General features: G+C 45.9%; 1 protein-coding gene across 5 annotated transcripts in view; it reads right to left on the reverse strand.

Moving 5' to 3' along the window:
- The window catches only part of LOC142049490 (lens epithelium-derived growth factor-like), a 106,758-nt gene that overhangs the window by 27,204 nt on the left and 63,464 nt on the right, over positions 1–16,090 (reverse strand). For all 5 annotated transcript variants that reach the window (XM_075077254.1, XM_075077252.1, XM_075077251.1 and 2 more), the window contains 3 exons: positions 4,660–4,753; positions 2,681–2,756; positions 518–743 (listed from right to left, as the gene is read on the reverse strand). In XM_075077254.1, the coding sequence (XP_074933355.1) occupies positions 518–743; positions 2,681–2,756; positions 4,660–4,753 (396 nt within the window). The remainder of the gene's footprint in view (positions 1–517; positions 744–2,680; positions 2,757–4,659; positions 4,754–16,090) is intronic.

The raw sequence follows: 16,090 nt of genomic DNA on the forward strand, positions 1-16,090 counted from the left end.
GAGAGTTAGCATTCCTCTGTAACTAAATCCAAATATTTTATATGCAGATAAGAAGCTGAGTTTTATTAGTGCTGTCTCTCAGATATGGAGAAGAATATCCCAAACACCAAAAAACCCAAAGCCATTCCCAAATGATCAACTAGAGACAGCTTCCTATCCCTCAAAAATATTTTTCACAGACCCCACAAAAAAGCATTCAAGTCAGTATATTAAAAAAAAAACAAACAACAAACCAACAAACTTTTGCTACAATAAATCACTTACATTTAAATCCATCCTTTAAAAAATAAAAAGTATTAGAAAGTTTTTTCCTTGTACATATCTAAAAGTTATTGAAAAGATTATTTGACAGAAAGGAATTCTGCAACTTCTCATTTCCAAGGCATGCATCTGCATTAGCCAGACACAAGGCTCCAACACCTAATAGACAAAACTGAAGACCTAGTATTAGCTTTAAGGAATATTTTCAGTGAACTCCTGTTCTTTACAATAAGTCAGTCAATAAAGAGCAAGATACCTTATCACCTTCATGTTCTCCTTCATCCTCTTCAGAATCAGATGCTGATGCAGAACCCACTTGGGAAGTATTTCTCCTTTTTGGTTCAGTCTCCCTCTTTGCTTCTCTTCTATCAAATTCCTTCCTTGATTTGTCTTCTTCCTTCTGACTCTCCTCATCTTTTTTCCCTTGTTTTTTGGCCTTTTCTTCCAGTCCTTTTTTCTTTGTCTTCTCCTCTTCATGAACACTAAAACACAGTAAATTATTTAAGCTTCATATTCATTATCTCTACCCAGTTTAAAGGAGAACCTAACTCTCAATTCAGGAAGATGTACTTTTTAGTTTTTACTATCAAATACTCCACCTGCACAAAGTTGGCTCCCTCTTAGATCTTTCATTTCATAGGATCATAGGAGAATTCAGGTTGGAGGGGGCCTCTCGAAGTCTCTTGTCCAACCCCTTGCTGGGGGTGGTTCAGACCAGGTTACTCAGGGCTTTCTCCAGTCTGGTCTTGAAAACCTCCAAGGATGGAGACTGGACAACCTCTGTGGGCAACCTGTCCCACTCCTTGACTGTCCTCAGGGTGAAAAAGTATTTCCCTACATCCAGTCTGATCCTCTCTTGTTTCAGTTCATGCCCATTGCCTCTCATCCTCCCACCATGCACTGTTGTGACGAGCCTGGCTCCTTCTTCTTGATGAACTCCTTGTAGGTATTGGAAGGCTGTTATTAGATCTCCCCCAAAGCCTTCTCTTCTCCAGGCTGAACAGGCCCAGTTCCCTGAGCCCCTCCTCATAGGACATGTGTTCCAGCCCTCTGACCAGCTTGGTGGCCCTCTGCTGAACTCGCTCCAGTTATTCGGCATCTTTCTTGTACTGGGGGACCCAGGATTCTAGATGGGGTCTAACAAGTGCTGAACAGAGGGGGATAATAACTCCTCTCGATCTACCGCTGTGGTGGGTTGACCTTGGCTGGATGCCAGATGCTCACCAAGCCGCTCTGTCACTCCCCCTCCTTAGCAGGACAGGGGGAGAAAATAAGATTAAAAACTCATGGGTCAAGACAACGGTGGTTTAATGAAAGAAAGCAAAGGCCGCGCCCAGAAACAAAGCAAAAAAGAGAAAAAAAATATTATCTTCTTCCCATCAGCAGGCCACATCCAGCCACTTCCTGGAAAGTAGGGCCTCAGTACGCGTAGCGATTGCTTTGGAAGAGAAACGCCTTAATAACAAATGCCCCTCCTCCCCCTCTTTTCTCTTAGCTTTTATTGCTGAGCATGGCATCAATTGGTAAGGAATATCCCTTTGGTCAGTTTGGGTCAGCTGTCCTGACTAGGTCCCCTCCCAAGATCTTGCCCACCCTCCAGCCTTTGGGGAGGGGGGTGGTGGCGAGACAGCCTTGATGCTGTGCAAGCACTGCTCAGCAACAGCCAAAACATTGGTGTGCTATCAACATGATTTTAGCTACCAATACAAAGCACAGCACTATGAGGGCTGCTATGGGGAATGTTAACTCCGTCCCAGCCAAACCCAATACAACTGCCTACGCTCCTGTTCATACAGTCCAGGATACTGTTGGCCTCCTTTGCTGCCAGGGCACACTGTTGGCTCGTGATCAGCTTTCTGTCTACCAGGATCCCCAGGTCCTTTTCAGCAGAGCTGCTCCGCAGTCAGTCCCCAGCCTGTACCATTGCCAGGGGTTCTTCCTTCCCAGGGGCGGGACTTTGCATTTGTGCTGGTTGAATTTCATGAGGTTCCTGTCAGCCTGTTCCTCCAACCTGTCTAGTTCCCTCTGGATGGTGGCTCTGCCCTCAAGTGTATTGACTGCACCCCCTCCCCCCCCCCCCATTTGCTCTCATCTGCAAACTTGAAGAGAGTGCACGCTCTCACCTCCTCCAGATCATTGATGTTAAGCAGGACACGTCCCAGGATAGACTCCTGCAGTATTCCACTTGTTACCATCCTCCAGGGAGACAACAACCTATTAACCCCTAGCCTCTGAGCCCAATCATCCAACCGCTTTTTTACCCATCTGGTCGTCCACCCATCCTGACTGCAACATCCAACTTATACTGAGTACTACAAGGAAAATGCTGGGCAGGAACTCAGTAAGTCATGACAGCTCATCAAATGCAACCACTTGGTTTACAATAAAGACAGGCATTTTATATAAAAAGCCAACTCACATGTCAGTCTCTGAAGGACAAAGTGGTTTCACCAATTTGGGTCTCCCTCTTGGTTTTGGAACCTTTACTTCAGTAGCTAATTATACAAAAAGAACAGGTTAGTCTACAGCCACCACCCGTTCCTTATATAAAAGGATTGTTTCTCATGTCAATGCATAGAAGCAGCACTTGAGTCAAACCTAGTAAGGTAAATACTCTATTTAAAAAAAAATTCAGAGGTTGGAACTGTGTATCAAAGTTTAATCGAGATCCCTTTGAAAAATTAAAATCTCAACCAACACTTTGGTCCTTTAAGATAGCAGTCTAAGAGGTTTAAACCATCTATTCCTGTGCCTTTTCCACCCAGTGCACTCAGAACGGCCCTGCCTCATGTTACGCAGCTAATAAAAAAAATACGCCTGAAACAAGAGAATAATAAGTGGAATAATAAGACAATAATAAGCGGGGGAAAAGACTTAAGTAATTTAGTGTGCAAATCTAAACTCAACCTATTTATCAGTAGTAGTTTTAAGAGCTTCATGGAGCTTCCATCCCTTTCCCTGAGAGTAAATCAGTGTCAAGAAATTCTACCACCATGCTGAGGTATGCAGCACAGTTCTACATTTTCTCAATTTCACCATGTTTCAGTGTTAAAGCGAGCTAAATGGTTTATCCACCTTCTCGACGCTTATACCCTTTGAATTTTGTAAAATTAAAATACTTAGTATGCTGCCATTATGGATTGAAATTTATGGAACGTGCTTATTTGTTATCCCCAGTGAACATTCTGTTAGGAAAAAACCTAACAGCCCAGTGTTTGAAGTGCTGCTGGTGTTAGTGTGGAGCACTGCTAAGCAAGAGATGCACGCATCATATTAATGCAAGAGAGTGCTGCACAGTACATCATCTAGTAACACATTTCCCATAGGGTGCCAAAACATCTCTTGCAAAGGTCCTTTCCTGCTCTTACGGACAATAGCTTGCATAAACACAATTCATTTGAATGATCAATATAATCTCACACACATTAAAGTATTAAAAATATTCGTTTAATAAACATAATGAAAGTGGGTGAAGTACTAAGGTAGTACTTCATTTCCTCACATCTAGTCTTGAATAGTTTGCCTTGGGAGCTAACTATGGTTGCACTTTCTAAAAGTTATTTTCATAATGCTACCAGATACAGGTGAGTATAAAATTATCTGTTTCCCAGACTAAATGCTCATATAGCATATTTAAGTGCTCCAATAACTTTCCCCATGTTAGCAGCAAAAAAAATTTTAAATGTTTGCTTCAAGAATACTTGCAAACTTGCCATAAGAATTACAGTTAAGTTATTGCTATTTTCACAAACAAGTACTGCAGAACTATTAGCAAAATCTTTTAAATTACATGCTGCTTCTAATAGCTATATTTTCTTCTCAGTTGTCTATCAGTCTACAGAGGTTTCCTTCAAACGTCTTTTCAGCAAAATCTCTCCAGCTCTTCACTCGTTTTTACTGCCCTCTGAGCTCTACCTATAGACAGTCTCCCTCCCCCCATTTTTTTTAAAACTTGTTTTGTGGATATTCTAACACAACTTAAGTACCAGTTTTATACATCTTTGATTAATATAAACCTTTGTGAAGCCACAGGGAAACAGAGGTCTTATTGCATAGTCTGTAAGTTAGCAGAATCCTATGGAGGCTTTCCTAAAGGTGATACTCGCAAGGGGATACAGTGATCCTTATTTCAGAGGACCCAGCATAACCATAAACATTTTAAGGCCCTTTATGTGCTAAATACCTCAGGTCGCCATGTGGGATAGTTTAGATGTGTATATGTATGTTTATTTATTTTTATATATATATATATATGAAAAAATAAAAATTGGAAGTTTACATGTTAGGAAATATTCTGTAATACTCTGAAGATCTGTGGGCAATAAAGCCTCCAGCCATCTCTGTTAAGTTATTTTGTATGAGGAAAAATAATTATTATTCCTTTTTGTTTGAAGTTACCTGCTGGTCTTCCTCTTTTAGGGCTTACTTTTGGAGTCACAGCCACTGCAGCTGCTACCACTGCAGCTTCTGCAGCTTCAGCTTGTTTTTCAGCCTAATTTAAAGAAAGCAATTCACAAATTAAAACCATAGACCCTCTCCCCGTAAAGCAGCTATTTTTTACTTGCTTCCTAAAATATTGCATGAAATATATTTCTAAACTGCTAAAAAATAATTAAAAAAAAAACCAACCTAGTTTAGTAGAGTAAGGATGCAGAAAAAGCCCAATAGTTTCTGGATAAAAATTCATAAACTCTGTTTATAAGGGGGAAAGTAAACCTTAAATGATTGTTGCAATGGTCACTGCAAACAACTTGGAGCAATATGCTGCAGTCATTCAGAAACTCCACTGCTAAAATCCAGGAGAAGGATGTGAAAAGTTTTCTAGCAAACCAATACATTAGTGCTGGTTGGAGTGAAAGGAAGCTACAAGCTTGAATGTGCATGCTGCTGATGGCATGGTCCTGCAGTCAACACAAACTTCCTTTTCTTTTTCCAGCACAAAAAGAGTATTGGATTCCATCTTCTACGCTTCCAAGGGCATTGAGTTTGGTACTGGCACCAGTGTCAGAACTACAGTAAAAAACTGTTTGGCTTACTATTCAGTAATGCCTGAATGGAATACAAATCAGATCCTGAATAACTGCAGTTCGCAGCTTGGCATGTTGACTTGAGCTCAACTGGTGTGTGGGGGTGGAGGGGGGTGGAACGCAGTCCTCTCAAGGAGAGAAGCTGGCATCACTAACTGCTTCAGTCTTCCAAACTTCATCTACTGCTGAATGTGCATCAACACACTGAGATTCTAGTCTTATTCCAGGTCAATGAATTTTAAAGTAAGATTTATGTCTAAAATTCTTTATATGGGTATTAATGTTGCTTTATTATTTTTCTAGAACATCAGGTGAAGAGACCGAGCTTGAAAATCCAAAGGAAACTCTTTGAGAAAAAAATGATGCCTCTGGAGTCTTTTTTGTTTGGTTGTTGGTTTGTTGTGGTTTTTTTTTTAAATACAAAATAAAAGTTATTAAATTTTGCATTTGAAATCTACAGACCAAAAGTTTTTAAAGTTTTATAAGCACAGTATTTTAATGCTACATTTTGTGGAATAACAGCCCCTTTAATCTTCATTTGAAAAGTATTTAAATGCTTTGCTGATGGTTTTATCCAGTATTAATAAGCAATACACATCTCAAAATCCCATTCAGAAAACAGGAGACAGAGTTGTAGTATGTTTTAATCTGACCCCTGTATGTTTGTCCAGTTAATAGCAGGAAAGAGTGTAAATAGTCTTTCAACTGCTTAATTGCTTCATTTGTATAAAACATACTCTCTTCCAGTCATACTGACCTGTTAGTGTGTAGGTTTTCAACATGTGTCAGGATGGCTTTTTACTGTGCTTTGTACGAGCTGGAAACATTGTTTTTATAGCAGTTAATGTTAAAGTTTAATTTTGTTCTTGTAAAACATTGTACCAACTGATGCTATGTACCAATTGTACCAATTTATGCTGCGCGGATTCTCATAGTATGCTTTTGGTATTATAGATGTCATACTAGGAAGAAATCTGGTGTTTTCACTGAACCTGTTGATGATGCACATTGGTTAGAAAACAGTCTTGAATACTTTTTTAAAAAATTAAAGTCTTTAAGAATCAACTTCTTTGTATGAGTTTAATGTTCAAATTGTATAACTTAAGGCATTCATAAGGGCCATAACTGTTGGAATGTCTAAATCAAAGCTGTTAAGAACTTTTCCTTGGCATGAACTTGAGGGGTTTAGAACTTAGGTTTTCAAAAAAGAGCCTTGTAAATATTTCTGAAGGCAAGAAAGGAAGGAGACAGAGATGTGATATACTTGTAAAATCCCTCAGCCCCGCCCCCACTCTCGTGCAACCCCACCCCCACCCCCACCCTCACCCACTTGGCTCGCTCTCTTTCTCTCTGCCCCCTCCTGCCCCCCACCCCCCACCCCGTGCCCCGTGCCCCGTGCCCCGTGCCCTCCTCTGGTTGTCTTGGCCTACTGAGCTGACATCACTCGAATAACTACACTGATGTTGGAGGCCCGCTGTTTGACCTTTGGTATGTTGCTATGTAGTTGTTAGGGTTGTAACTTTTGTTAGATGAAGCACAACGAAGCAGGTGTTATTAAAAAAAAACCAAACAAAACACATAATTGGCAGAAATAGCAGAACTAAACTTATACAAGAATATTTGACCACACCAATCAATGAGCGACAGTTCAGAGCAGTCCAACAACAACTAAAGATTAAATAATCTGGAAGGTGCTCTCCACCTCATACAACACATCCACCTCAGCCCGAAGGGGGAAGCAGCATGACTCTGCCTTTGGGGATGCCTGGGACCACGCTCGTGTGTGGCCAGAACAGACACCCTCAGCACCCTACTCCTCCCAACCTCTGACAACTGCTGCTCCTGTCAGCAAGGAAAGGGGAAGTAGAGATAGCCACTTTTCCTGTAGCTTTGTAGTGTTCTTTGCATTAATAATCACTCTTTCATGGGGACTATAAATATCCAAACTCCCTCACACGGAACCAATTACTGCATAGCAATCGATGCATGTGTTTAGTCTGTCCAGACCTACACAATGACATTACTAAAACATGAAACACCTCAAGGGTATCAAGGGGTGTTTGATAAGAAGGAGACACGGCACACAGCCCAGATGAAATGCCTCTATACTAACGCATGCAGCATGGGAAACAAACAGGAGGAGTTGGAAACTACCGTGCTGCTAGAAAGCTACGACCTAGTTGCCATTACTGAAACTTGGTGGGATGAACCCCATGACTGGAATGTGGCTATCGATGGCTACAGGCTGTTCAGAAGCGACAGGCGAGGAAGGAGGGGCGGAGGCGTTGCTCTCTACATCAAAAAATCAATACAGTGTGAAGAGCTGTCCCTGAAGAATAACCATGAGCAGGTCGAAAGCTTATGGGTAAGAAACAGAGACAGAGGCAACAAAGGGAACCTTGTGGTTGGTGTCTACTACAGGCCGGCTGACCAAGGGGAGCCTACTGACGAAGCCTTCTTCCTCCAATTCCAGGAGGCTTCGCGCTCGCAGGCTCTCGTCCTACTGGGGGACTTCAACCACCCCGACATCTGCTGGAAAAGTAGCACGGCGAGCTGGCGGCAATCCAGGAGATTCCTAGAATGCGTTGAGGATAACTTCTTGAGCCAGGTAGTAGACAGCCCTACCCGAGGGGATGCAATACTAGACCTGATGGTCACCAATGCAAGTGAGCTCATCGGTGATGTCAAGATTGGAGGCAGCCTGGGCTGCAGCGATCACGCATTGGTGGAGTTCACACTCCTGAGGGCTATGGGAAAAGCTAGGAGTATAGTCAGGACCCTAAATTTTAGGAAAGCGGACTTCCAGCTCTTCAAGGAGTTAGTCAGCAGGACCCCCTGGGAAACGGTCCTCAGGGGCAAGGGAACAGAAGAGAGCTGGGAGATCTTTAAGGACGCGTTCCATAAAGCGCAAGAGCTCTCAGTCCCCAGGTGTAAGAAATCACGCAAGCAAGGGAAGAGACCAGCATGGCTGAGTTGAGACATGCTGGCCAAACTAAAGAGCAAGAAGGAACTGCACAGGGAGTGGAAGCAGGGACAGGTATCCTGGGAAAAGTATAGGGACGCTGCCCGGTTGCGTAGGGATGCGGTCAGGAGGGCCAAGGCACGGCTGGAGCTGAATTTGGCAAGGGGTGCAAAGAATAACAAGAAGGGCTTCTACAGGTACGTCAACCAGAAAAGGAAAGTCAAAGAAAGCGTACCCCCCATGGTGAACAAGAATGGTGGCCTAGTATCAACAGATGAGGAGAAGGCTGAGGTACTCAACACCTTTTTTGCCTCAGTCTTCACTGGCATGGTAATCTCTCTCCTCACCCCTCCCAAGCCAATGGACCGCAGGATGGAGACCAGGGAGATAAAGCCCCTCCCACTGTAAGGGAAGATCAGGTTCATGACTGCCTGAGGAACCTGGACATACACAAGTCTATAGGACCTGATGAGATGCATCCCGGAGTCCTAAGGGAATTGGCTGATGTAGTCACTAAGCCACTCTCCATGATATTTGAAAAGTCATGGCAGTCAGGTGAAGACCCTGGGGACTGGAAGAAGGGAAACATTGGGCCCATCTTTAAAAAGGGCAGAACGGAGGGCCTGGGGAACTACCGTCCTGTCAGCCTCACCTCTGTGCCTGGGAAGATCATGGAGCAGATCCTCCTAGAAACTATGCTAAGGCACATGGAGGACAGGGAGGTGATCCGAGGCAGCCAGCATGGCTTCACCAAGGGCACGTCCTGCCTGACCAACCTAGTGGCCTTCTATGATGGAGTGACTACATCAGTGGACAAGGGAAGAGCTACGGATGTCATCTATCTGGACTTCTGTAAGGCCTTTGACACGGTCCCCCACAGCATCCTTCTCTCTAAACTGGAGAGATACAAATTTGATGGGTGGACTGTTCAGTGGATAAGGAACTGGCTGGATGGTCGCATCCAGAGGGTAGTGGTCAATGGCTCAATGTCCAGATGGAGACCGGTGACGAGTGGTGTCCCTCAGGGGTCCGTACTGGGACCGGTACTATTTAATATCTTCATCAATGACATGGACAGTGGGATCAAGTGCACCCTCAGCAATTTTGCGGATGACACCAAGCTGAGCGGTGCAGCTGACATGCCAGAAGGACGGGATGTCATCCAGAGAGACCTAGACAAGCTGGAGAGGTGGGCCCGTGAGAACCTCATGAGTGGTTGCTGACTGGGGCTAAACCACGACACCCATCCCTAGAAACATTCAAGGTCAGGTTGGACGTGTGTCTGAGCAGCCTGATCTAGTTGAAGATGTCCCTGCTCACTGCAGGGGGGTTGGACTAGGTGACCTCTAAAGGTCCCTTCCAACCTAAACCATTCTATGATTCTGATTTTAAAACTGCTGTCAGAAGTGGGATCCGAAGGAAGCTTAGTACTGTGAAAAGAGGAGTGTACAGCTATAGTGCATCCAACAAATGTCCACAACGCAGAGACCACCTTCAGCTGCCAAATTAGTTTGCCGGAGTGTAATCTTGCAGGTCTTGAGGATGGGCGCTTGGGGTTAATAGTCTGGCAGGAAGTATGTTTAGTACTCCTACTTGAGGTAGCATAGCGCAAACATTTTGAAACTTGTTCTAGCGTAAGAACAAGGGAGCCTGGGACGTGACTCCTGAACCTCCAGTACCTGGATGGGATGAGGAATGGGTGCTTTTGGCTCAGTGTCTGGTTTGGCTGAATCCTCCAGTGGCTTGGGAACTGAAACCCGAGCACACCCAGAGCCTGAAAGAATTGGCAGCCCAACTGGGACATTCTCCACCCAGCACATTCTCCACCCAGCACATTCTCCACCCCTTATTCCATACCATTTACACCATGCCCAGGTCCCATACCATCCAATACAACCTTACCAACCACCACCCCTCCCCTTCCCATCCTTTAACATAATACACAGACATCATTCCCTTAGTCTATGGACCTTCCCTGTTGTGCTGGTTTTGGCTGAGAAGGGGTTAATTCTCCTCACTGTGGGGGAGGGTCGGCTACCTTTCCAGCTTCCCACACTCTGCCCGAGTCGGGGAGGCTGGGAGGGGCAGGGCCACGGTGGGGGTGGCTGACCCCCCTCCAATAAACTGCCCATAGGGAAGCCCTGCCCCCAGCCAAGTTGGGAAAAGGGATGATGAAGATGTTACAGAGGATAACAGGATTTACTGTCCCCCCCCATCCTCCCCCTTTCCCTGAGCTTTTATTGCTGAGCACGTTGTCATATGGTATGGAATATCCCTTTGGACAGTTGGGGTCAGCTGTCCCAGCTGTCTCCCCTCCCAACCTTTTGCCCACCCTCCAGCCTACTGGCCTTTGGGGGCGGGCAGAGTTTGGAGAGACAGCCTTGACACTGTGCAATCACTGGTCAGCAATAACCAAAACATTATAGAATCATAGAATGTCCTTAGTTGGAAGGGACCCACAAGTTGGGGGTTTATTCGGAGTTTATCATTCCCACAGTCATGGTTCTCTAGCCCAGGGCTTCTTTTTTCTCCTTATTTCTAGGTCATCATCCCTGGTCAGCCAAGCCAGCCTTTTGCCTTGCCAGCTTTACAAGGGTTTATGTAAACAGGCTTGATTTCTTCATTTAGATGTGTCAGACAATGCTAACTGGAGCTTAGAGTTCAAGCCAATGCTCTCTTGAATAGAGGGAAATGTATATTGGCAGAACGTAACGCTACCACTGGCTCAATCCTTGGAAGATATACTTGCAAGTTTTAAAGGACAAAAGCACAATATTGTGCTGGAATATTTAAAGAAATATATGAATTAATTTGCCTATAGTTGCTTGTTTGAGACAACCTGGTCAAGACATCTCGTGCAAGTATGTGAAGTGTTCATCTTCAGTTTCTTTTGACCAGTAATGACCACTGGTGTGTCGTGTCTGCACCCAAACAGCCATATGCTTTCATCAGGAAATGAAAAGGGCAATCTGACTCAGTTTGTCTCTTGCCACTACAAAAATCCAAGTGTTGTCAGGTTCTGTAGAAACAAGGAAGTGGAACAGGTCATGAAAAAAATGTACCTTGGAGAGAGAGTTATTAAAAGTGGCCATTTGTTTTCAAGTGATTGGCCGCATATGTTCCACTGTCCAACCGCTTCATTTACAATTTCAATTAACTCAGATGCCACACTGCATTAATGTCACATTGCATTTTGAACAACTCATTGATTTAAGCACAGTGCTGTGTTGCATAACTTGGGTTCGGAACTTGCACTGATCTCTTATTTATAAAAGGTACTCCCTTAGTATGCCTCTCATCCAGGCAAAACAAACATTTGCAATTATCGTTATTTAGCTGAAAACTCCCAAATGACATTTTTTAAAGCTGTCCAATCAGAAACCAATAATTCCAAGACTACCTCTGGAGCAAAATCAAATTCATGTTCATCTAAAAGAAGAGATAAAACATAACTTAAGTTTACTTATTTCTAGAAGATGATCCCTGGTCAGCCAAGCTGGCCTTTTGCCTCGCCGGCTTTACTTCCTACACTTTGGGATCGCCTGCTCCTGTGCTTTTAGGAGGTGGTACTTAAAAAGCGACCAGCACTGATGGACCCCAGCACCTTCAAAAGCTTTTTCCCTGGGGACCTTACTAAGCAGTTCCCCGAGCAACCTGAAGTCTGCTCTCCTCATGTCCAGAGCTGAGGTCTTGCTGGCAGCTTTCCTCCTGTCACCATAGAGTTTACACTTGACTGTTTCATGGTCACTGTGGCCAAGGCGGCCCCCAATCTCCACTTCACCCACGAGGCCCTCTCTGTTAATAAGCAACAAGTCAAGGAAGGCACCCTTCCTGGTCCGTTCCCTTAGTACCTGTACCAAGACATTGTCGTCCACATGGTTTAGGAACCTTCTGGACCTGATTGTCCCAGCTGTGTGGTATTCGCGGTTGACATCTGGCAAGTTGACGTCCCCCATAAGGACAAGGGCAGATGACTTAGAGGCATCCCTTAGTTCGGTGTCATCCTCCTGGCTGGGTGGCCTATAGTAGGCTCCCACGACAACATCCGCTTTATTTGTCTGTCCCTTAATCCTTACCCAGAGGCTCTCAACTGTGCCATCGCCAACTGCAAGCTCCGTGCATTCCAGCTGCTCCGCTACATACAATGCCGCGCCCCCGCCTCGCCTGCCCTGCCTGTCCCTCCTGAAGAGCTTGTAACCATCCATCACGGCACACCAGTCACAGGACTCATCCCACCAGGTTTCACTTATGCCAAAGATGTCATATCTCTGGGACTGGGCCAAGGCCTCTAGCTCCTCGTGTTTGTTCCTCATGCTGCGCGCATTTGTGTAGAAACACTTCAAGTGCGGTTCATTGTGCCCATCGACACATGTAGCAGTCTGAGGAGTCTCACTAGCACGCAGCTCCTCCAACTTTGGTGTGTCTACCCGATGGCCATCGCTGACTATCTAGCAATATCGGACCAAAAGGTATTTGCTGGGTCCCATATACAATCTTGTGAAAGAGCTTGAAAGTCAAAGGGTGGTTGCTTGAACCCATTCATCCTTCAACAGCCCCATCTGGCCAGTGTGAAAAGCCAACAGGGAGATCAACCATAGACTCTTGAGGTTTGAATGAAGTAACACCACCCTTGAGTGCAGCAGTAGCAGATATGCAGATATCCTAGAACTACAGTATGAACCTGAAGCAAAGAATGCTGCCTGGCATGAGACCACTGACATAGTTAACATGGTTTTTTCTCAATTCCCCTGACACCTAAGCATAAATGACAGTTTGCCTATACTGGGAAAGGAGTACAATACACCTGGAACTGTCTGCCGCAAGGATGGAAGCATAGCCCCCTGTGGTAGGTTGACCTTGGCTGGCTGCCAGATGCCCACCCAGCTGCTCTGTCACTACCCCTCCTCAACAGGACTGGAGAAGAAAACAAGATGAAAAAGCTCGTGGGTGGCAACAAAGACACTTACTAATCACCTCCATGGGCAAAACAGACTCAACTTGGGGAAAATCAATTTAATTTATTGCCGATTAAAATAGAGTTGGATGGTGAGAAACAAACACAAAAATGAAAACACCACCTTCCCTCCCGCTCTCCCCTCCTTTTCCCAGGCTCAACTTCACTCCTTCATTCCCAGCTCCTCTACCTCCCCTGCCCCACAGAGCAGTGCAGGGGGGGTGGGGAACGGGAGGTTCATAACAGTTCCTCCCTGCTGCTGCTTCCTCATCACACATTTTCCCCTGCTCCAGCATGGGTCCTTTCCAAGGGATGCAGACCTTCAGGAAAAAAATCTGCTCCAACATGGATTCTCCATGGGCCACAGTTCCTGCCAGGAGAACCTGATCCTGCATGGGCTCGTTCCTTCAGGAAATATCCACCTGCTCTGGTGTGGTCCTCTCCATGTGCTGCAGGGATATATCCGCTCCCACTGTGGTCTCTTCCACGGGCTGCAGGGGAATAACTTCTCTTGCGCCCGGAGCACCTCCTCCCCCTTTCTTCACTGACCTTGGTATTTTCAGTGTTGTTTCTCACACTTTTTTTTCCTCACTACTCTTACACTGACATGTGGTATTTTACCCTTTCTTAAGTGTTTTTCACAGAGGTGCCACCAGCTTCGCTGACTGGCTCAGCTTTGGCTTGCAATGGGTCTGTTGCCAAGCCGGCTGGAACCGGCTGTGTCTGGCACAGGGCAGCCTCTTGCCTCCTCTTCTCACAGAGACCACCCCTGCAGCCCGCCCCCACCCCCCCCGCCAAAACCTTGCCGTGTAAACCCAATACACCCCACCATCTGTCACAGACTTATACAAAAGGTTTTGAAAGAGGGCAACGCCCCAGATCACTTACAGTACATTGATGACATCGTAGTATGGGGAAACACCACCCAAGAAGTGTATAGCAAAGACAAACAGATCACTGAAATTTTACTAAATGCAGGATTTGCGATCAAGAAGAATAAGGACTTGCACCAAGAAATACATTTTCTGGGTGTCCAAATGTCCAAAACATACCACACACATCAGCAGGAGACAAAACAAGCCAGTGGAGTTTATGGCAGAAAGCACTAGGAGAGACCAGAGGAAGACTCCTTGGACTCTGGAGCCGAGGCTACCAAGCTGCTGACGAAAACTATATCCCAACAGAAAAAGAAATATTAGCCGCCTATGAGGGAATGTGGGCAGCATCTGAAGCGGTGGGGACAGAATCACAACTGCTGCTGGCACCTCGGCTACCAGTATTTCACTGGTGTCCCCTCCGATATTTCTTGTGCACCCCCAGCCTACTCACTGGCAAGGCGGTGTAAGTGTGGTGGGTTGACCCTGGCTGGATGCCAGGTGCCCACCAAAGCCGCTCTATCACTCCCCTCCTCAACTGGACAGAGGAGAGAAAATATAACGAAAGGCTTGTCGGTCAAGATAAAGACAGGGAGATCATTCACCAGTTATGGTCACGGGCGAAACAGACTCGACTTGGGGAAATTAGCCTAATTAATTAACAATCAAATAAGAGTAGGGTAATGAGAAAGAAAAACTAAATCTTAAAACACCTTCCCCCCACCCCTCCCTTCTTCCCAGGCTCAACTTCAATCCCGATTTTCTCTACCTCCTCCCCCCGAGTGGCACAGGGGGACAGGGAATGGGGGTTTTGTTCAGTTCATCACACATTGTCTCTGCTGCTCCTTCCGCCTCAGGGGGAGGACTCCTCACACTCTTCCCCTGCTCCAGCATGTGGGCCCTCCCACGGGAGATAGCTCTCCACAAACTTCTCCAACGTGGGTTCTTCCCATGGGCTGCAGTTCTTCACAAACTGCTCCAGCGTGGGTCCCTTCCACGGGGTGCAGTCCTTCAGGAACAGACTGCTCCAGAGTGGGTCCCCCACGGGGTCACAAGTCCTGCCAGGAAACCTGCTCCAGTGTGGGTTCCTCTCTCTCCACGGGTCCTGCCAAGAGCCTGCTCCAGCGTGGGCTTCCCATGGGGTGACAGACCCCTTCGGGTGCACCCACCTGCTCCAGCGCAGTCTTCACCACGGGCTGCAGGGGAATCTCTGCTCCGGCACCTGGAGTATGTCCTCCCCCTACTTCTTCGCTGACCTTGGTGTCTGCAGAGTTGTTTCTCTCACATATTCTCACTCCTCTCTTACGACTGCTGCTGGTGTTGCGCGGGTTTTTTTTTTCCCCCTTCTTAAATATGTTATCACAGAGGCGCTACCACGGTCGCTGATTGGCTCGGCCTTGGCCAGCGGTGTGTCCATCTTGGAGGCAGCTGGCATTGGCTCTGTCGGACATAGGGGAATCTTCTAGCAGCTTCTCACAGAAGCCACCCCTGTAGCCCCTCCGCTACCAAAACCTTGCCATGCAAACCCAATACAATAAGAAGCAGAAAAAGTCCTTGACACTGTCTAAGCACTGCTCAGCAGTAACTAAAACAACCCTGTATTATCAAGATTGTTTTCAGCAGAAATCCAAAACATAGCCCCATACAAGCTACTATGAAGAAAATTAACTCTATCCCAGCCAAAATCAATACAGTCAAGAATCTGTTTCCAGCTTTTCTGGAAAAAGCAAAGTTAACCAACTATTTAGGAATATCACACATGGGTGTGCCCTGACAAAGTCTGATCACGGGTGGCAAAGTGCGTGGGAGAATATGGGCAGGTAGCTAGAGCATTTTTCAGCTCTGATGGTCTGGGACTTCACTCTCAAACAAGCGTGGAATCCTGATGAAGTAACAGAACACTTGAAAAAAGGGTGCCCTGGCTCTGCCAAAGAGACACAACTTCTCGCACTGTGCTGGGGCCTGGCCTATGCCTACCGAGCCACTGTTCAGCACCCTCAAGGGGGTGAGA

Source organism: Phalacrocorax aristotelis, chromosome W (genome assembly GCF_949628215.1).
Source record: "Phalacrocorax aristotelis chromosome W, bGulAri2.1, whole genome shotgun sequence".
Classification (NCBI taxonomy): domain Eukaryota; kingdom Metazoa; phylum Chordata; class Aves; order Suliformes; family Phalacrocoracidae; genus Phalacrocorax; species Phalacrocorax aristotelis.